Source organism: Geotrypetes seraphini, chromosome 2 (assembly GCF_902459505.1).
Source record: "Geotrypetes seraphini chromosome 2, aGeoSer1.1, whole genome shotgun sequence".
Taxonomy (NCBI): domain Eukaryota; kingdom Metazoa; phylum Chordata; class Amphibia; order Gymnophiona; family Dermophiidae; genus Geotrypetes; species Geotrypetes seraphini.
This window is the reverse complement of record NC_047085.1, coordinates 158,857,771-158,880,476: the sequence shown is the minus strand read 5'-3', so window position 1 is coordinate 158,880,476 and position 22,706 is coordinate 158,857,771. Positions and strand designations below refer to the sequence as shown.

The window sequence follows — 22,706 nt, the reverse complement described above, 5'->3', positions numbered from 1 at the left end:
GAAGCCGCGGAGCTGCGGCCACGTGGCCTGCCCGGTCGAACGGACGGAAGAAATTTTTTTTTTTTTTTAAACAAGAAAAGAACGATGAAAAAGCACAGTTACTTACCGTAACAGGTGTTATCCAGGGACAGCAGGCATATATTCTCACATGTGGGTGACGTCATCTACGGAGCCCCGATGCGGAAGCATTTTCAAGCAAACTTGATTGAAGATTTAAGTTTGCTCTGCTGCTCCACGCATGCGTGCCTTCCTGCTCCACTAGGGGGTGCATCCCCTCGTGGTCTCCAGTTCACTTAACTAGCAAAGAAGCCAACCTCGGGGAGGTGGGTGGGTTGTGAGAATATATGCCTGTTGTCCCTGGATAACACCTGTTACGGTAAGTAACTGTGCTTTATCCCACGACAAGCAGGCATGATATTCTCACATGTGGGTGACCTCCAAGCTAACTGAAAAGGGATGGAGGGAAGTTGGCAATTTAAGCAAATAGATTTCGCAACACCGATTGGCCGAACCGGCCATCGCTCCTGGACAGTGAGTCCAGACAGTAGTGGGAGGTGAAGGTATGAACCGAAGACCACGTGGCAGCCTTGCAGATTTCCTCAATAGGTGTGGATCTGAGGAACGCTACGGAGGCTGCCATCGTTCGGACCTTGTGTCCCGTTACTCGACCATGCAGCGTGAGACCAGCCTGAGCGTAGCAGAAGGAGATGCAGTCGGCCAACCAGTTGGACAAGGTGCGCTTGGAGACTGGGTGACCTAACCGGTTTGAGTCGAAGGACAAAAACAATTGTGGGACTTTCCGGTGTGACTGAGTGCGTTGGAGGTAAAAGGCCAACGCTCTCTTACAGTCCATGGTGAGGCCTCACTTGGAGTACTGTGTTCAGTTTTGGAGACCACACTACCGAAAGGACGTGCTGAGGATCGAGTCGGTTCAGCGAACGGCCACCAGGATGGTCTTGGGGCTCAAGGATCTCACGTATGAAGAAAGATTTAAAAAATTGCGGCTGTACTCACTTGAGGAAAGAAGAGAACGGGGAGATATGATTGAAACATATAAGTACATCACGGGACACATCGAGTCAGAAGATGATATCTTCTGGCTCATGGGACCCTTGACCACCAGAGGGCATCCGCTGAAAATCAGGGGAGGGAAGTTTCATGGCGACTCCAGGAAGTACTTCTTCACCGAAAGAGTAGTGGATCATTGGAACAGACTCCCACTCCAGGTGATAAAGGCCAGCAGCGTGACGGATTTTAAGAGAAAATGGGATACTCACGTGGGATCTTTAAGGGAGTAAATTCAGGGGAGGGGATACTTGGAATGGGCAGACTTGGTGGGCTATATCCCTTTTCTGCTGCTTTTTTCTATGTTTCTATGTTTCTATGTCCAGAGTATGGAGCGCCACCTCTCCGGGGTGAGAGTGGGGCTTGGGAAAAAACACAGGCAAGACAATGTACTGATTGAGGTGAAAATCAGACACTACTTTAGGCAAGAACTTTGGATGGGTGCGGAGTACCACCTTGTCGTGATGGAATACCGTGAAGGGTGGGTCCGCTACCAGAGCTTGTAACTCACTAACCCGCCGGGCGGAAGTGAGCGCGAGCAGGAAAATCACCTTCCAAGTGAGGAATTTTGGATGGCATTTGTCTAGGGGCTCAAATGGAGGTTTCATTAGTTGAGCCAGAACCACGTTAAGGTCCCAAACCACCGGGGGAGGTTTGAGAGGAGGGTGGACATTCAGAAGACCCTTCATGAAGCGAGAAACTAAGGGATGAAGCGAGAGACTAAGGGATGGAGCGAGAGGGCTTTCCCTTCCAGGGGCTGATGAAAGGCCGCAATCGCACTGAGGTGTACTCGAATGGAGTTGGTCTTTAGGCCGGAATGAGATAATTGAAGCAAATAGTCAAGGACCAGAGGGACGGGGACCGACACCGGGTCCTGGCTGTGAGAGGAGCACCAGGTTGAGAATCTGGTCCACTTTTGGGAGTAGCAGGTTCTCGTCGAGGTCTTTCTAGAGGCCTCCAATATCTCCATGACTGATTGAGACACGGGAAGAGCAGTCAGGGGGAGAAGAACCAAGCATTCAGATGAAGAGATTGAAGATTGGGATGTAACAGCGAACCCCGACCCTGTGATAGTAGAGAGGGAAACGGAGGCAGAGGCAGTGGATCTCTGACACTGAGTTGAAGTAGAAGGGAAAACCAAGGCTGGCGTGGCCAGCGAGGAGCAATCAGGATCAGGGTGGCTTGTACTGTTTTCAGGTGGACAAGCGTCCGCAGTATCAGAGGAAACGGCGGGAACGCGTACAGGAACCTTCCCTCCCAGTCGAGGAGGAAGGCGTCGGCCTCGAGTCGGTCCGGGGAGTACATCCGGGAGCAGAAGAGAGGCAGCTTGGGGTTGTGGGGGGATGCGAATAGATCTATTTGAGGCGTCCCCCACTTTTCGAACACCTGTCGTAGGATCTGAGAGTGCAGTGACCACTCGTGTGGCTGGAGGAGGCGGCTGAGTCTGTCCGCCAGACAGTTTTGTTCTCCTTGTATGTACACCGCTCGAAGGAAGGTGTTGTTGGAGATTGCCCATTTCCAGAGGTGCAGGGCTTCCCGGCAAAAGGACCAAGACCCTGTTCCCCCTTGTTTGTTTACGTAGTACATTGCTACCTGGTTGTCGGTTCGGATGAGAACCACTCGGTCGTGGAGCAGATGTTGAAACGCTACAGCTGCGAGATAGATGGCCCGAAGTTCTAGCACGTTGATGTGGCAGCGACGGTCTTCTGCTGACCACATCCCTTGAGTGCGTAGGCCGTCCAGATGGGCTCCCCAAGCGTACTCCGACGAGTCCGTGGTGAGTATCTTGCTGTGGGGTGGGGTGAGGAAGAGCAAACCTTTGGAAAGATTTGAAGAGTCGGCCCACCAGCGGAGCGATCTTTGCAAAGAAGGTGTCACTGTCACGGAGCAGTCGATCGGGTCCCAGTCTTGACGCCATTGAGAGGCCAGGGTCCATTGAGGAATTCTCAGATGGAGGCGGGCGAAGGGTGTGACGTGGACGATGGAGGCCATGTGGCCCAGAAGAGTCATCATCTGCCGAGCTGATACTGAGGTCAGCAGGGAAAAACTTCGACTCAGGCTTACTAACGCCTCTAGACGCGGAGGGGGAGGAAGGAACGGAGGCGAACCGTGTCCAGCGTGGCCCCGATGAACTGTAGGGACTGGGAGGGGCGTAGTTGGGATTTTGGGAAGTTTATCTCGAACCCCAGACTTTGTAGGTAGGTAATAGTCTGTTGGGTCGCTGAGATAACCGCTTCCCTGGACGGGGCTTTGATCAGCCAGTCGTCCAGGTAGGGGAATACCTGAAGGCCCTGGGAGCGTAAGGTTGCTGCGACCACCACGAGGCACTTGATGAAGACCCGAGGTGACGATGCTAGGCCGAAGGGGAGGACACGGTATTGTAGGTGCCAATCCCCTACCTGAAAACGCAAGAACTTGCGGTGAGCGGGGTGCACTGGGACATGTGTGTACGCCTCCTTCAGATCGAGGGAGCAGAGCCAGTCGCCCTCGTCGATCAGCGGGTAGAGGGTTGGTAGGGAAAGCATCCGAAATTTTTCCCGTACCAGAAATTTGTTGAGGCGTCTCAAGTCTAGTATTGGGCGTAGGTCTCCCGTTTTTTTCGGTACCAGGAAGTAACGGGAGTAGAAGCCCTTCCCCCGTTGGTCGGGGGGAACCTCCTCCACTGCTCTAGGGCGAAGCAGGTCTCAGACTTCGGAGAGGAGTAGGGGTAGCTGCGTCCGGTTGGGAGGGCAATTCCTTGGGGGGTTGTCCGGAGGAATGGCCCGAAAGTTGAGAGAGTATCCTGATGAGATCACGCCAAGGACCCATGCGTCCGACGTGACTTGTTCCCAGCGAGGGTAAAAGGCTTTGAGGTGACCCCCAATGGGAAGGAGGCCTGGGACTATGGCGGAGGGGGCCCGCCCCCTTCCGCGTATCCCGTCAAAAGGACGGGTATGGTTTGGTAGTCGCAGGCGGTTGGGACTTGGGCATGGCCCGGTGGTGGGCTTGCGGACGCCTAGGTGGAGGCCGTGAGAAGGCAGGAGTGGATTTTTGTGGGTAGCGGCGCAGAGGGGCCCTATACGGTCTGGACGCGGGCGGTTTGGGCTTTTGTCGGACGAGGGAGGCAAACGAGCATTCGTGTTCGGAGAGGCGTTTTGTAGCCGCCTTGATAGTGTCATCGAACAGTTCTTTTCCCACGCAGGGGAGGTTAGCCAACCGGTCTTGTAAGTTGGGGTCCATGTCGACCAGGCGTAGCCAAGCTAGTCGGCGCATGGCGATAGCAAAGGCTGCCTCTCTGGAGGAGAGTTCGAAACCATCGTAGGCCGCGTGGAATAGATGGAGGCGTAGGTTGGAGAGGGATTCCAAAAGCAGGCTAAACGCTTCTTGGCGGGAGGCCGGTAGGTCAGTCTCAAAAGCTCTCAGTAGTCCAATGAGGTGTTTGAGGTAGGATGTGAAGGTGAAAGTGTAGCTTTGCACCCTAGAGGCCATCATCGCATTTTGATATAGTCTCCTGCCGAACTTGTCTAGGGTTCGGCCTTCTCGGCCTGGGGGGACCGCCACTGAGACCCAGGAGGGGTGAGCCTTTTTTAAGGAGGATTCTACTAACAGCGACTGGTGGGAGAGCTGTGGTTGTTCAAATCCCAGAAAGGGTACTGTACGGTACTTGGCCTCCATTTTGGAGGGCACGGCTGTGACCATATAGGGGGTCTCCAGGTTCCTGAAGAGAGCCTGTTGGAGTATCGGGTTAGGCGGTAAGCGAAGGGACTCTCTGGGCAGTGATGGCATATCCAGTTCCGCTAGGTACTCTTTAGAGTATCTGGAGTCGGACTGGAGGTCTAAATTCAAAGCATGGCCCATGTCCTGGACAAAGCGTGAGAAGGATGGTCGGGATGTTCCCGAGGCCCCGTGCGGGGTCGGTGAACGAGACCTCCGTCGGGTGGAGAAGGAAGGGGAGGCTTCTCTCGAGTAGCGAGGTTCCTGCTCCGATCCAAGCTCCGAGTCTGGGGAAGCACTTTGAAAGTGTTACGGGGTCGTGGATCTCCGACGTCTCGAGGAGCTCCTTGGAGACGATGCCGGGGTTCGGGGTACCGATCGATGTCGCATCGGTGACATCGACCCGGACTCCCTCGGTGAAAGCCCGAAACCTCGGATCGGAGCCCCGGTCCGAGGGGGAGTTCGGAGGATGCGTGGGTTGGAGAGTGATAACTGTCACCCTCAGCGGTCCAGTACGAGGTGTAGGTGAACGGCCTCGTAGAGTGGGGGAACCCCGAGCCTTCTTAGAGGTACGGCGGTTCGAGGTTTCTGTCGATTTAGCCCGACGTTTTGCCCTGTGGCGGTCTGTGGAGGGAGAGCGCCTCGGGTGCCTCGGCGAGGAGTCCGAGGAGGATGAGATGCGGCGAAGTTTGCGCACTTTTCCCCGAGGTGGCTCGACGCGAGGCTCAGGCTGGTCTGGCACATGCGGGGTCGAGGTCGAGGCAGAGGCCGGTTGTAGATGGGCCACTGCAGCGGACAGCTCCGACGAGATCATTGCTCGGAGTAGGTCCTGGAAGACGGGCACGGACAGCATCGAAGGCATGTCCCCTGCCTCGGTGCACTCCACCGGGGGCGACCTTGTATCAGAGTATTCCCGTGTGGTGGAGGCACGGCCCGAAGGCTTGGAGGGCTTCGTCGGGGCTGTAAGCATGGGACTTCCGCCATGCGTCGCCGGTGTCCCCGAGGTTGGTTTCTTCACTGGTACAGAACCTGAAGAGGGAAGAGGGGACTTACCCGGAGCCGAGGCTTTCTGTTGTCCCGAGGACTTCGGAGTCGAGTCTCAAGGCGATGCCGAGGTATTCGGGGCCGAGGCCGGGGCCGACCTCGAGGCCGAGGTAGAGGGTTGGTCTGGGGCGAAAAGATCCGTCATGCGGGCTTTCCTTCGACGGAGGGCCCGGTTCTGGAAAGTAGCGCACTGGGGGCAGGAGTTGGTTGGATGAGCGGCCCCCAGGCAGAGGTTGCACCGGCGATGCGGGTCTGTGATGGAAAGAAGCCGCTTGCACCGGGTGCACTTTTTAAAGCCGGTCAAAGGCCGGGACATAGGATCGAAAGTGGCCGCGGCTCGAGTAGCCACGCGGCCACGGGGACCCGGAAGCCTCCAGGTCGTCAAACGAAGCAGGAATCAACTTGAAGAAGAAAAAATTTCACGCACAGCGACTTAACGATGAAAAAACAAGAAAAATCGCGGTGCTAGAAGGCAGTTGGGGCAGAGCCTGAAAAAACACGACTTCTAGGCTCAGCGGAAAATTTTGAACTGGAGACCACGAGGGGATGCACCCCCTAGTGGAGCAGGAAGGCACGCATGCGTGGAGCAGCAAAGCAAACTTAAATCTTCAATCAAGTTTGCTTGAAAATGCTTCCGCATCGGGGCTCCGTAGATGACGTCACCCACATGTGAGAATATCATGCCTGCTTGTCCTGGGATAATCAGCGATTGTGAGAAAAATAACCCAAAACTGCGGATTTAAAGAACGCACAAGTGAAAACACTTCATGCAGAGAGTCGAAGACGGACTTCTCGGCTCCGCGGAAAAGTAAGAACTGAGGAGACGCACCCTGTGCTGGGCGGGAAGGCACTCGAGCATGCATGGTGCGGGCGACTCAAAACTTCGAGTTTCTTCAAGCAAGTCTGCTTGTGAGGCGTCCGCATCGGGTCTCCGTTGGGTCACGTCACCCATTAGTGAGAATACCTGCCTGCTTGTCCTGGGATAATATGTATACTCTAGAGGAAAGGAGGGACAGGGGAGATATGATTCAGATGTTCAAATATTTGAAGGGTATTAACATAGAACAAAATCTTTTCCAGAGAAAGGAAAATGGTAAAACCAGAGGACATAATTTGAGGTTGAGGGGTGGTAGATTCAAGAGCAATGTAAGGAAATTCTACTTTACGGAGAGGGTGGTGGATGCCTGGAATGTGCTCCCGAGAGAGGTGGTGGAGAGGAAAACGGTGACTGAGTTCAAAGAAGCGTGGGATTAACACAGAGGATCTAGAATTGGAAAATAATATTAAATAATGAACTGGGGGCCAGCGCTGGGCAGACTTGCGCAGTCTGTATATGGCCATTTGAGGGAGGATGAGCTTGGAGGGCTTAGGTGGCTGGGGGATTGTGGATGGGCTGTGGTGGGTTTTGGCGGAGATTTCGGCAGTTGGAGCCCGGGCACAGTACTGGGTGGAGCTTTGGATTCTTGCCCAGAGGTAGCGGGGAAGAAAAAATTTAAATTGAACTCGGATTGGATAGACTGGATGGACCATTCGGGTCTTTATTTGCCGTCATCTATTATGTTACTATGATCCCATGTCATTCCTAATGCAATTTTTCTTTTTAACTGCTAGATTTTAAATCAAGATTTGTAATAAAACTGAAATATTTTATTACTGTTTAAGTCTCCAGTTAGTTCAATACCAACCTGAAAGCAGTCTTGATCTTGACCCCGTATCACTAGGCGTAAACTCTGTGTTGCAGATGGGGAATCATTTCTAAGAACTAGTTTCTGTTGACTGAAAAGTACATTTAATAAACTTCATTGTTACTTTTGCTATCAAAAATATGTTCATATAAAAAAATAATTAGTTAAAATATACATTATGCAGAGAGCTGAATGCCAGATAAGACTCCTTTGTTCATATCCCAAATTCAACCAAGATTTATGCTTTGGAACACTAGTTTCATTTACAAAAAGCAATTGTAAGAAACCAAAAGAATTGTAGTCTATTCAATTAGTACTGTACATACTTGCGTATAAAAGCTGATCTCATGTATTAGTCGAAGGCAGTTTTAGGACTAAAATTTACCAAAAAAATGCCATGACCCATGTGTATGTTGAGACTGGGTCCACATTGCTTCCTCTCCACCCCTCCCCCCCCCCCCCCCGTCCTCCAACATTGCTCCCTCTCCTTCTCCTCCAGCATCTTCCTCATCTTTCCCAAACCCAACTCTCCCCCCTTCCCCTCCATAGCCTAAAGCTTCAGATTTCTATAGTGGTTAGAACAGACCGTTTCCTTCTAGGTTTAACTTAAATTATCAGATTTCAGTATGTGAGGATTATATATTTATCCCTACTGATATGTCAATTCAATTCAATTTTATCCACTACTCTCTCTCTCTCAACTTTGGCAAGTGCATGAAATCAAAATGTTTCAGAAAAATATTTTCAAAAATCACTTACCCTTCCCATCCAAGAAGAATGTTTTATTCAAGAATCAGTATCTATCAGCACCCATATACACTCCTGATATACTGTGTGTATATTTTATTTGGGGGGAGGGGTTAAAGAACTAGGCAATCAGAATTTCACTCATACAAACATGATGGCAGATAAAGGCCAATGGCCAATCCAGAATGCCCATTCACAGTAACCATTATCTCTTCTACTCTCTAAGAGATCCCACAAGTGACTATCTCACTCTTTCTTGAATTCAAAACTCAAAACTCTTTCTACATCATCTCAGCTAAAATTCCTCTTTGAATCTATAGCTTGAGCCATCAAACATCATAAGAACATAAGAACATAATCAATGCCTCCGCCGGGTCAGACCATAGGTCCATCCTGCCCAGCAGTCCGCTCCCGCGGCGGCCCAAACAGGTCACGACCTGTCTGAATCACCAGAAGGGGCTCCCTTGCCACCTTGGTTTCTCATTGAAGTCCTATCTTCCCATCGAAGTCCTAACCCTCCGGTCTTGCACATGCACGACCTGATTGGGTTTCTATACTTATTACCTGGTTAGCTTTCTATACTTGTGTTACATCCCAGCACCTCTCTCAGTATCCCACGATCCCTTTATCCCTCAGAAATCCGTCCAATCCCTGTTTGAATCCCTGTACCGTACTCTGCCTGATCACTTCCTCCGGTAGCGCATTCCAAGTGTCCACGACCCTTTGTGTGAAAAAAAACTTCCTTGCATTTGTTTTGAACCTATCTCCCTTCAGTTTCTCCGAATGCCCCCTCGTACCTGTTGTCCCCTTCAGCCTGAAGAATCTGTCCCTATCCACCCTCTCTATGCCCCTCATGATCTTGAAGGTCTCTATCATATCTCCCCTGAGCCTCCTTTTTTCCAGAGAGAAGAGCCCCAGCCTATCCAACCTCTCGGCGTATGGGCAGTGTTCCAGCCCTCTTACCAGTTTCGTTGCTCTCCTTTGGACTCTCTCAAGTACTGCCATGTCCTTCTTGAGGTACGGCGACCAATATTGAACGCAGTATTCCAGATGTGGACGCACCATCGCTCGATACAATGGCATGATGACTTCCCGCGTCCTGGTTGTTATGCCCCTCTTTATGATGCCCAGCATCCTGTTGGCTTTTTTCGAGGCTGCTGCGCACTGTGCAGATGGCTTCAGTGATGCATCCACCAGCACACCCAAGTCTCTCTCAAGACTGCTGTCTCCCAACAATGCCTCCCCCAATTTGTAGTTGAACAACGGGTTCTTTTTCCCTATATGCATGACCTTGCATTTTTCCACGTTAAAGCGCATTTGCCATTTGTTTGCCCAGTCTTCCAGTTTGTCCAGGTCCCTTTGTAGGTCCTCACACTCCTCCCTGGACCTAACTCTGCCGCACAGTTTGGTATCGTCTGCAAATTTTATAACCTCGCACTTTGCCTCCTTTTCCAGGTCATTGATAAATATGTTGAAGAGTAACGGCCCCAGCACCGATCCCTGTGGCACACCGCTCGTGACTCCCCGCCAGTCAGAATATTGTCCCTTTACTCCGACCCTCTGCAGTCTACCCGACAACCAGTGCTCGATCCATCTGTGCACATCCCCTCCCACCCCGTGGTTCCACAGCTTCCTAAGCAGCCTTTCATGTGGCACCTTGTCGAAAGCCTTTTGAAAATCGAGATAAATGATGTCTATAGGTTCCCCTTTGTCCACCCGACTGCTTATTCCCCCAAAGAAGTACAGAAGGTTCGTTAAGCATGACCTTCCCTTACAGAATCCATGCTGGCTTGTTCTCAGTAGGCCATTTCTCTCGATGTGCTCGCAAATACTGTCCTTGATCATAGCTTCCACCATCTTCCCTATAATTGAAGTCAGGCTCACCGGCCTGTAGTTCCCGGGGTCACCCCTCGATCCCTTCTTGAAGATAGGTGTGACATTCGCCAATTTCCAGTCCTCTGGTACCTCTCCAGTTTTCAAGGATAGGTTGCAAACATGCTGGATTGTGCCCGCTATTTCTTGTCTTAGTTCCTTTAGAACCCTTGGGTGGATCCCGTCTGGGCCCGGCGATTTGCCGCATTTTAACCTGTCTATCTGTTTGAGGACATCCTCCTTACTTACCTCTATGTGTTCCAATTTTTCAGCCTGTTCCCCACTCATGAGCTCCTCTGAGTCCGGTATATTAGATGTGTCTTCTCTCGTGAAAACCGACGAGAAGAACGTGTTCAACCTCTTTATCCTCCTTAATCACTCCCTTCCTATCCCCATCGTCCAACGGCCCCACCTCCTCTCTCGCTGGTCGCTTCCCCTTTACGTAACTGAAGAATGCCTTGAAGTTTTTCGCCTCCCTGGCCAGCCCCTCTTCGTATTTCCCTTTTGCTTTTCTAACCTCTCGGTGGCATTCCTTTTGGCATTTCCTGTGCGCCTGGTGATTTTCCTCCGTTGGGTCCTTTTTCCATCTCCGGAAGGATAATTTTTTGTCATTTATTGCCCTCTTTACTTCTGTTGAGATCCAAACCGGGTCCTTTGACCGCTTGTTCTTGCCGCCTTTCCTGAAACTGGGGACATACATTCTTTGTGCTTCCTGCAGGGTGTCCCTGAATAGGGTCCAGGCGCTTCCTACAGTCTCCATCCTAAGGATGTTTCTGAGCTTCCTCCCCACCATTTCCCTCATAGTAACATAGTTCCCTTTCCTGAAGTTGAGCGCAGTTGTTGCGGTCCTCCTTACTGTGGGTGTCCCCCTTTCTAATGTGAATCTGATCGCGTTGTGGTCACTGTTGCCTAGTGGTCCTCCCACTTCTACCCCTCTTGCAGGCCCCCCTAATCCGTTTAGGATGAGGTCAAGAGTAGCACTCCCTCGCGTCGGTTCCCTGATTAGTTGCTCCATGAAGCAGTCCCTCACAGCTTCTACAAATCCTGTTTCCCTAGTGCAGTTGGAGTGACCCATACTCCAGTCAATCCCCGGGTAGTTGAAGTCCCCCATCACTGTTACACTTCCAGTCCTGCATTCTTGTCTCAGTTCAGCTTCCAAGTCGTGTCCGACTCCTTCCGGCGTACCAGTGGGCGATAGTACAGCCCCAGTTTTATGCCTGCACCCTTGTTTCCCGGCAATTTGACCCATAGCGATTCCAGCCCCTCTGCCTTCTTTGCCATATCCATCCCGACCGAGTAGATAGAGTCCTTTATATATAGTGCTATGCCTCCCCCCTTCTTGTGGGTGGGTCCTGTCCCTCCTGTAGAGCTTGTACCCCGGCAGCGCCACATCCCATTGATTCTCCTCTATCCAGGTCTTCCCCTTTGGCCACGACCTCTAGTTCACCCATCTTGGCCATGAGGCTTCTTGCATTTGCGTACAAGCACCGCAGGTCCCGTCGTTTTTCCTCCACCTCTGTATTTACCTGGGCCGCCTCCCCTTGAACTTCGGGCAGTTCTCCTGTTCCCTGTGCTTCTGCTTTGCCCTCAGCCTTTACCCTCGTAGCTTTCGGTTTCCCCACATTCCCGCCACCCCACTTCCCCGCTTTTCCTCTGGGTTTTCTAGCCCTACCGGCCCCCTCCTGGGCTATCATCCCTTGAGCCTCCGTTTGATCCCCCTCTCCTTGTGGCACCCCTATATTGCCCTCAGCTTTCGCCCTCGTGCCACCCAGTCCCCTTGTGTCTCCATGCCCCTTAGTCTCCTCCCAGCAAGCTCCCTTTACCTGATGTTTCCCTCGCTGTCTGATCATAAGATCCACCGGTCTCTCTACTTCCTCCTTGCCCGTTCAGCATCTGTTCTGGATACTGTTGTCCGAAGCGTCAACATCAGATCAGCTGTCGGCTTTCCCCCTTTCCTCAGTTTAAAGCCCTCTCGATCTCCTTCCTCACATTGGCTGCCAGTAGTTTAGTTCCCGCTGTGCTCAGGTGCAGGCCGTCCCACCGGTAGAGCTTACTCTTTCCCCAGAAGGACGTCCAGTTCCTCACAAAGTGGAAGCCCTCCTCCTGGCACCATCTCCTCAACCATCCAATAGCTTTTAGCTATCTCCATGTCACCGTTAACTGACAAGCTCATTTTCCAGCAGGAAGGCCCTCCAAAGTATGTGTCAGCACAATTTTTCAATCAGTCAAAACAATTCAAATCACTACTATTTATTTTGAGCACTTCCCAGTCTTACTTGAACACCTCCTACAAACATCATCTCTTTAATTTGAACATTGTACAAGCTCACCCTGAATTAAAGGTTCTTCCCATACTAGGAACATATATAGCACTAGCTATATCCCCTAAAACAACTTCAGCACAGCTTGAGTCTGTCTACCATATTTCCATGAAGCTAATAGCAACAAGTGTTATGGCACTAATGAGAATGATGCTACAAAGTATAGGCAAGTGATATGTCTGTACCACCTGGTCATCAAATTTATTATACAAAAGTCATAAAAACAAATTCAGTCCTTCAATTGGATTGCATTACATGCAACAAAAGTTCTAAACTGGTGAGATCAAATTAGTCTATTCTATTGGAACAGACATCCCAACTAGGATCCCTGTTTTGGCAATTGTGGAATGCCTTCTTCAGGGGACACTTAAATAAACCATAAATCAAATAAAACACCATATATACACACATGAAAACAATAATACATATTGAAAACTGAAAACATTATAAAAAGCATAATGTGCATTGTAAAAAACATAATACACATTAAAAAGATAATGCATATTGAGAACTGAAAATAACTTCATAAAACCAGATGATGTTCTGCAAGAATCTGATCTGGAAGAATACAAAGTCTTATTCAAATAAAGAACTTGATGGTTTAGAGTTTTTGAATTTATTAAAGGGTCCTAAAGTTCCCGAGCATATAAAAGGATCTCTTGATGCTCCTATTACATTGAAGGAGATCTGGACGGCATTAGAGCCTCTTAGAGTTCAATCTGCTCCAGGAGGGGATGGATACACTGTGGAGTTTTATAAATCATTTCAAAATAAATTACTGCCTTACTTATTAAATTTATATCAGATTCAACTGAATAAAGGCTGCATTTCAGGTACTATGGCAAAATTGTCCCAGCTGTGGGAGAAAGAGTCGTTCTTGATCATCCTGTAAGATCTATTTCTTAGGAACCCGTGGAACCAGTTGAGAACCTGGCCGGAGATGCCGATGTGTGCAAGGCAGTCTAGGAGAATAGTGTGGTCGACTAGGTTGAAAGCACTGCTTAGGTCAAGTTGCATGATCAGAGCGCTAGAACCCTGGCTGAAGAGTGAGTGCATGTGATCGAGTAGAGAGGCTATGATGGTTTCGGTGCTATGGCCAGAACGAAAGCCCGATTGGTTGCCGTGTAAGATGTCGAATTTGTCCAGATATGTGGCGAGTTCTGCATTTACCGCCCCTTCTGTTATTTTGGTGACTAGCAGGATGCTGGCGATAGGTCTGTAATTAGACGGGATGTTGGGTGGTTCTTTTGTGTTTTTTTATAATTGGAGTATATAGTATATTGTGTGATATAATGTTTGTTTCTCAGCAATTATAACATTAATAAAGCCAATTACATGCAGATGAAAATATAGAATCCATTTGATTTTGTAAAGAAGGGGGTTGAGTGGGAAAATAGTTTTGAAGGTTGAGGGAGGAGGGAATAACCATTTTTTGTACAGATTGGGTAATGGGTAGATGCACTGAAGATTCACCATGCATCTACTGTTGGTATTATTTGTGCTTGTATGTTTGTTAAACTTTAGTTAAAAACAACAAGACATGTTCCTTATCTTTGGCTATAAGCAGTCCAACAAGGATCTTAAGGGGTCCTTCTTCTAAAGCTTAACATATGCTAATGGACATTATTTTGTGCTAAGTACCACGTGCCCCATAAGTTTAAAATAAGATGCACAACACTTAGGCATGCTAGTAGTTCTCAGTGCCTTACAAGTAAACATACTTAAGAATCACAAACATCAAAACATAACAGTTCCTACTGTTTGTCCAAAATGCATATCTTTCTTAACATCACACAGGTAGATGACTGAAACTGTTGTCTCATGACAGTGATCTTCAATGGAAGACCAAGGCACTACTGGCATCCCCTAAGGACCCCTGATTTAGCCTCCATCGTCATCCCTCTTCCCCTCCCCCTTCCTCCCCGAGAAAAGAGGAAGGTTATAGGTTGATCCATAGCAGCAGAGCAGAAAACTGCTTTATTTCTTCTTCTTGTGTGATCCTTCCTGAAGGGTTCTGATATTTAATAACACCAGTTTCTTCAACAGGGTCAACACCAACAAGAACATAAGAATTGCTGCTGCTGGGTTAGACCAGTGGTCCATCCTGCCCAGCAGTCTGCTTATGTGGCGGCCCCTGGGGGAGGGGGAAGTGTTTTATCATTTCTTAAAGTGCATCCAATAATTTTGCAATTAAGTTTTAGTGCAGAGATGGGCATGATAAAATAGGAATATTTCTTTCATTGAAGCTTATCCAAAAGCAGAGCCTAACAATACTAGAACTTGATGAGAAATGCATAAAATAAGCAGCTAATTAATGAAAGGAGTCACAAAAGACAATGGCATTGAAGTTCTTGGCACAAAAATTGACACACACACAATCCATATTAGCTAGGTGATACCAAAAATTATCCCTTAATGTATTAATCTATTAATTTACTTCAGTTCCCAAATTCTGGGTTTAAAATAAGTCAGGCAGAGTCCTGCACGAAAATATAGATGCACTAGCCATAAATTTACACTCAGATCCAAAGACCCTCACAAAGCCACTGTGTTAGATAAGAGTAGTAGTTTACCCTTTTTGATCTGTCTCAGATGCACAAAACAAGACACTGAACAATTAAATGCATGTACACTTTTAAAAAGCAGGGATTTCTAAATCTGTCATGGGGGCTCTATAGCTAGTTAGATTGTCAAGATAACAACTATGAATGTATACAAGGTAAGATTAGAATATACTGAGTTTTCATTATTCATGACTACTGGCCACTCAGGCAGCGAAGATAGACAACCAAGTCTCCAACCTGTTGACAACAACCCCAGACTACAAGATGTTCAGAAAGGAAATAAAAACTATACTCAAGAAATCCCTTAATAAAGCTTAATACCATGATAAAGCTTAACCCCCCTCTTACCATCCCCTCCCTAACCCCAGATCCTACTTTTCCCTCTCTTGGAAACCTTCTCTGATCTAATGTTGTAACCCTTCTTCCATAACTCTTTTTGTAATCCTCTTTGAACCAAAAGGTAATGGCGGAATAGAAATCTGTAATGTAATGTAATGATGGCTATCCTGAAAAATGAACTAGCTCCAAGGTCCCCAGGGCAGTTCTGGAAAGTCCTGGGTTAAACAAAAATGAGTCAAAATCATAGATTAATGGTCTTGGAGTAAGAAAATTTTTATTACTTTGAGCAAGTTAATCCAATCTATTCCAACTTACACTGCTCTTCCTAATGCAACTCCTCCCCATGCGATAAATTGTTTATTCGATAGAATTGGTGGAACTTCTGTTGAAAGAGAGGAAGGTGGTCCCAAAGATTTGATGTTTCCAGGCATCTCTACTTCACCTTTCAATATCACTTCGTACTGTGGACCAGATGGCTGTACGAATATTTTTAGAACACTATAAAATAATAAAAATATCACAAACATTAAATATCAGATGCTAATACAAGAAGGTTACTTACCTTAACAGGTGTTCTTCCAAAAAGAACAGGATACTCTTATTTGGATCACTCATCAGATGGGAGTTCAGGTGGGAACACTCATCAGCTTGAAAATTACAACTTTTTGGAGTGTTGTGCCCTTCTACCTCCTGTTATCACGCAGACTTAGCCAGTTTAGTTTCTATCACAGGGGTCTCCAAAGTCCATTCTCGAGGGCCGAATCCAGTCAGGTTTTCGGGATTTCCCCAATGACTATGCATGAGATCTATGTGCATGTACTGTTTTCAATGCATAGTCATTAGGGAAATCCCAAAAACCTGACTGGATTCGGCCCTCGAGGAGGGACTTTGGAGACCCCTGTTCTATAATATAGAATTCAACTCCAAAGAGAGTATGGTAGATAAATAATATTTATCTCACATGTGGATGACATCATTCACAGAGCCCAGTATGGACAGTGGAAAAGTGTACTGTTACTATAAAAGAATGAAAAGTCTCGAGACCACCTGTACCGCACATGCGCCAGTGCCTTCCTGTCTGACATCAGCTCATGTGACCATCAGTTCAGTACAAATTTAAAGGTAGAACCCAATTAGGGGAGGGATGGTTGTGAGAATATCTACCTGTGTCCTCAGATAACACCTGTTACAGGTAAGTAATTGTGCTTTATCCTAAGACAAGCAGGCAGCATATTCTCACATGCTGGACTCCCTAGCTGCCAGGATCATTCTTATAGGTGAACGTGTTGTTTTTATCATAAGCCTGGAAAACTATAAGGGTTAATAGGGAAATTTGAGGGGGGGTAAATATTTATTTATTAATTTCCAAATACAAACACAGGAATCCTCTTGTTACAGAAAAATCAGAGGAATAATAGAAGAAAATAAACATATATTGCATAATAGTAAATCAAAGAAAAAAGCAATGTCAAATTACAATACCAAACAAATAGAAGAAATTATGCAATATAATTCAGAAACTAAGTAGTCACTCTTCCTTAGACCACTATAATACCTCGAGGAACAAGAATATTAAGAGAGAAGGAGGTCTCTAACAATACTTATTTAATTACCAAAAGTAAAAAGCTTAACGTGATTTTATCTGGTTCAAATTTTTCCTATAACAGCCCTTTTATGTATGCAAGAAAATACCAAATGTCTGCTAGAGATGGCCACTGGGTATATCAATGTAGGACAGCTATACTATCTTCAGAATGTGTGTCAGTTGTTTTTAGACATTTCACTTTTATTTATTTATTATTTTTAATCGTTTTAATTCATCATGTGACCATCAATTTCTTTAGTGTCTAACCTTTTTATTAAGATCTTTGGACATTTTTTGTGCCACTTTTTGCTTATGATTATGGTTGTGACTGCGGCTCTTGTCATGTGGCTTCCCTTTTTAAATTGCCAGCCATTTTTCAAGCCGGTTTTACTTTTGGTTTGCTCAGCTCAGAGCGCTACAGATTGTCTCTACTAGGTAAGAGCCACCATGGCTCTATTTCGTTCTTCCTTTCTATTTTAAATGTGCACACAGTTATTTTAAATTATCTATGCAAAACAATGTGAGAAAATGCTTTCCTACACAAATATCACAAGCAAAAAGCTTTTTATTAAATTTCAGTACAGAGAAGAGAATAAGATGTAGAAAAAGTATTGGGCTTATTGGAATTACATTTAAAAGAAATGTTTCAAAATATAATTTTGGAGCAAGTAAGTCAAGATATTCTAAACTACATTGAAGGGACTGAAGAAAACCAAGCTGAAGTTATTTTATATATATATATATATATATATATATATATATATATATATATATATATCCTATATAATAAAACTTTAAGCGCCGCATGCACACTTAGAGTTTCGTGTTCTCTGCCGCTGTGGTGTGTGATCCGTGGCCGGATTCTATTTTAGAACGCAGCGGCAGGGAACACTCTGGAGCTTCCCCTCCTCACTCACTGTGAAAGAAACTGCTGTCGCCACCGCCATTCCTTCTGCTCCCCTCTTTGGAGTGTCCAGTGCAGGCCAACGGGGTTCCTGGGCAGCCGCAGCCTCAGCAAATGCCGGTCTTCCTCCCAGCTCGGGTCCAGAGCCTTTCCAGTGTTGTCGTCTTCGCCCCCCCCTACCCCCTCTTCCCGGCGCATCCGATCCCCCGTTGAGCCTCCCATCCGACCCTCCAACCGCGGTCTGGCCGTCCCCCTTCCCTTCCCTTCTCAAGGTCCCGACAAACCTCTTGACTAGCAATGGCCGCAGCACTCTAAACAGGCTGCTTCGCGGCCTTCTACTGCCCTGATTTGCTCTGCCAGTGACGCGGCAGAGGGAATCGCGGGCAGTAGAAGGCCGCAAAGCAGCCTGTTTAGAGTGCTGCGGCCACTGTTCGAGCCGGGAGGTTTCTGGTCGCCTCGCGGTGGGAGGATCGGATGGGAGGGTAAGTGAGGTTGGCTGCACTTCGGCGGTAGTGACAGGGAGGGGGGAGAAGGAAACATGCTGCTTTCAAGGGTTCTACTGCACAGGGGAATGGGAGGGAGGGTTAGAAAAATGATAGGTTCTACTGTACAGGGGGGTTGGGAGGGAGGCAGGCAGGCTGGCTGGCTTTGGGGGTGGGGGGGCACTGAGGGCACTAAAGGCATAGGAGGCACTAAGGACATAGGAAGGTGGCACTGGGAGCACTAAGGACATAGGGGGCACTAAGGGTATAGGAAGGAGGCACTGAGGGCACTAAGGACATAGGAGGCACTGAGGGAACTAAGGGCACTAAGGACATAGGAGGCACTGAGGGCACTAAGGACATAGGAAGGAGGCATTGAGGACATAGGATGGGACACTAAGGACAGGAAGGAGGCACTGGAGGCACTAAGGACATAGGAAGGTGGCATTGGGGGCACTAAGGACATAGGAAGGAGGCACTGAGAGCACTAAAGACAAGATGGGACACTAAGGACATAGGAAAGGGGTCACAGAGAGTCAGGAAGGCATGGCACAACAGAGAAATACAGGCAGGCAGGGGGCCAGGGAGAGACACAGACAGAAAGAATGACAGACAGCGTACACGGAGAGAGAGAGAAAAAGAAAAAAAAAAAAAGATAGACAGACGTCTACTCTAGCACCCGTTAATGTAACGGGCTTAAACACTAGAGTATATATATATAAAAACCAAAGCCATGTAAGCATTTAGCAAATAATTGATCCTACCTTTCCTTATAACTTTTAGAGTCCTGAGGCAAAAATGAAATTTCAACCTCTTGTTCCTCTCCTGGTACAAGAAAAAGATCTTCAGGTACTACAAAGCAGTTACTTTGGTCAGAAGGCTACAAAATGAAAGCACAGAAACAGATAAATATTATCTACAGAATGCAAGTACAACACTCCAATTCTGTGCAGAAAAAAATTTAATCTCAAAACAGACATTTTGTAAACACTGCTGTAGTGGAATTGTTAAATTAGTAGGAGAGTGTAAAACCAACTTACTTACCTTTAAGTAGGTACTCTCCATGGACAGCAGATACATGCCTCCATAGCATGGATGAAATTACCAACAAAAGGTCGAAAGCTTCTCCATTTTAAGTATTAGAAGCTTTTGAGTCGCTTCACCATGTATGTGCACCACTTCCCAATTGCAGCTATCATGCACGACCACCTCAGCCTATTCAGCTTGAGAACACAACTCTTTGGGAGGTGAGTGGGAATGGGAGGATTTGTGCTCTACAGACAAGACATCTTCTACAGGTAAGTAACTTGGTTTTATCTAAGGACAAGCATGTTGTCAATTCCTCAAAGCATGGGCCTCCCCTAGCTATAGGTTGCCTTCAACAGAAAAAAAAGGGAAACAGTAACAAGGTGCTGCAACAAGCAGAAACATTTTGGTAGCAGCTAGCCATTTTTTGAGAAGGCTGCAAAACAGAATAATGTGCCAAGGGACGGTAGCGTTAGATTTTAATCCCTAGAAAGATTCTGGAGGACAGAGTTATCAAACTTACTGTCTCATCAAGAACCTTTTCTTTGCAGTAATATGCTGTGAATGTATGAAGAGATATCCATTATGCAAATTTCCCTCCGTGGAGGCTGATCTCCCATAGGTTACTGATGCTGCTATGGCTCTGACACTGTCAGCTGTGATATGACTCTCATGAGCCAAGCCTGAAGGGCATAAGCTAAGAAAATACAGTATGCTAGCCAGTTACATGGTATGCTTTTGTTAACAGGGACCGAGCTCATAGGGAAGGGGACCGAGCTCAGGGGGCAGGGCGGAGACGGGAACAAATTTTCCCCCGTTTCATTCTCTACTACTGGGCTTGATGGACCTTTGGTCTGACCCAGTAAGGCTATTCTTATGTTCTTCTGAAGCACCGGCATGAAAATGTTTAAGATTCAGGTCCTATTCTGCATTTGATTTATTTGCCTAAAATAGCAATTTCTCTTCTGTGTACACTTCATTAAATCCCAACCACCACCGCCCTTCTACAAAGCCGCAGCAGCTAATTGCCCCGAAGCCCATAGTGATTTAAAGGGCATCGGGGCTTTTGTCGCCCAGCTTTGCAAAAGGAAGGGGGGGAGCTTAAATTTTTTAAAAAACTACCTACAAATATTAAATAGAATCTTACCTGTAGTTTTAATTGAACTGCAATATTGCCAGCATTTTTTAGGGGCAATAATTGTTTAGCTGAGAAGCCTACTTTGGCACACAAATGAATGATCTGAAAAAAGTTTAGAAGAGAAAGGAAACAAACATTAAAAATATTTTTAAACCATTTAACTATAAACTTTGTTCTCTTTTCAATCTTAAATGTACCTGAAGATCTTTTGGAGCATGTATCCTAGCTATTCCTGTTCTTGCTCTAAGGAGGACACTCTTTATAACATTAGCAGGGCCTGGACTATCAACTTCCACATCAATTCTGGCTAAGATATCTTCTGCTGGTCCAAGAGAATCTTTATACAGGAGAAAAATGAAACAATCTCAACATATTACAATCCTATATGAAAACAATCAGCATGATCATGTCTTAGCGTGCAAAAGGTCTATGAAACTCGACTACAAAACTGAAAGACCATATGTTTAGATTAGAAATTGGATATTTAACGGTGCTTTAATACCAAAGGAATATTTTCTGAACAAATTCATAAAGCCAAAAATGTATTTAACTTGCATTTTAGTTAAAACAGATCAACAGAGTCACTAAACTAGACTTAAAAATAGATACCTGTAGCTGACAGATCTCTTTGAGGTCCACGGAATAAAACCCATATAATCAGGACTTCGGGATCCTTGGTGAGAAAAAAAACCAACTTAATATTTGCAGCAATCCTCTGTAGAAGACAACAAAGTAGCTTTAACTTAAATGTGTCAACATAGAGACTTGAAAAATACCTTTATATAAAAGTACCCATTTCTTAAAACATTTAACCGATGAGAAAAAATTAACATTTGTGTGTCCTACATGAGTATAGCAAAGTTACTTTCCAGTAGCAGGTATTCTCAGAGGATAGCAGGGATATACCTACAATCTCACATATGGGTGACATCCACGGAACCCGGCACTGATATTCAAAAACTCTTTAAATTTTAAGGACCGCCCATACTACATGCTTGCTGGTGCCTTGCCACCCGACATCGACTCACAGGACCTGCAGTTCAGTAATGATGCTAAGAAGCCAACTAGGAGAGGTGGACAGGTTGTGAGAGTGTATATAGAATCTGCTGTCCTTGAAGAACTCCTACTACAGGTAATTAACTTTGCTTTCTCTGACAAGCAGGTATATATTCTCACATATGAGACTCCCAAGCTGCCAGATCATGCATCTAGGAAGAGCGTTACAGTTAACAAACATAACCCTGGTAAAGCCCAAAGGGTTGGAGGGAAAGTTGGCTTTTAGGAAGAGAATAAATTTTGCAGAATTTCTTGGCCAGACTATCCCATATGGAATGATTCTCCAAACAGTAGTGGAGCAGAATGCATGGATTGAGGACCAAGTGGATGCTTTACAGATGTGCAGCAAAGATGGGCCACTGAAGTTGCCATAGCAGAGATATATAGTCCACCAGCCATGTGGAATTGGTTCTCTTAGTGATAGGAGCACCAAGTCTGTTAGGATTGAATGACAGAAAAAGCTGAGTGGAAATGATGTGAGGCTTAGTCCAATCTAATAATAACCAAGGGCTTGCTTACAGTCCAATGTGTGGACTGCAGCTGCACCAGGATGAGAACATGTTCTTGGAAAGAAAACAGTTGGAGACTTTAGGGAGGAACTTCAGATGAGTATAGAAACTACCCCGTTGTGGTAGAATGTTGTAAGAGGCGGATCCAACACTAGTGCTTGAAGTTCACAGGCTCTGCATGCAGATGTGACAGATATGAGAAATATCACTTTACAAGTGAGATACTTGATAGAAAAGGTTGAGTGTGATTCAAAGAGAGGCTTCATCAAAGTGGAAAGAACCACATTAAGATTCCATGCCACTGGAGGAGGTCTGAGAGGTGGCTTGGTATGAATAAAACCTCATGAATCTAGAAACCAGAGGATGGACAGACAATATTTTTTTTATCTATTGATGAACAGAAAGCAGCAATAGCATGGAGATGAACTCTGACTGAAACAGTTTCAAGACTAGAGTTGGAAAGGTGCAGGAGATACTCAAGCATCGATGATAGCCGGCATGTGACTGGATCTAGTGAACGATGATTATACCAGATTGCAAAGTAGTCCACTTGAAACAGTAACAGCATTGAGTGGATGGTCTTCTAGAAGCTTGTTTGGAAAGAGGTACCATGCTGTGAATGCTAACAAACATAGATTGGGAAGAAGCAGAGAGCCCTCATTCTGTGTCAGCAAGG

The 22,706-nt window shown here is 46.6% G+C and overlaps 1 protein-coding gene across 6 annotated transcripts in view; it reads right to left on the bottom strand.

Annotated features, from left to right (window-relative positions):
• Nucleotides 1-22,706, bottom strand: part of CEP192 (centrosomal protein 192) — a 402,896-nt gene that overhangs the window by 132,646 nt on the left and 247,544 nt on the right. For all 6 annotated transcript variants that reach the window (XM_033934141.1, XM_033934142.1, XM_033934138.1 and 3 more), the window contains 6 exons: nt 21,075-21,138; nt 20,663-20,802; nt 20,475-20,567; nt 19,066-19,181; nt 15,646-15,828; nt 7,488-7,578 (listed from right to left, as the gene is read on the bottom strand). In XM_033934141.1, the coding sequence (XP_033790032.1) occupies nt 7,488-7,578; nt 15,646-15,828; nt 19,066-19,181; nt 20,475-20,567; nt 20,663-20,802; nt 21,075-21,138 (687 nt within the window). The remainder of the gene's footprint in view (nt 1-7,487; nt 7,579-15,645; nt 15,829-19,065; nt 19,182-20,474; nt 20,568-20,662; nt 20,803-21,074; nt 21,139-22,706) is intronic.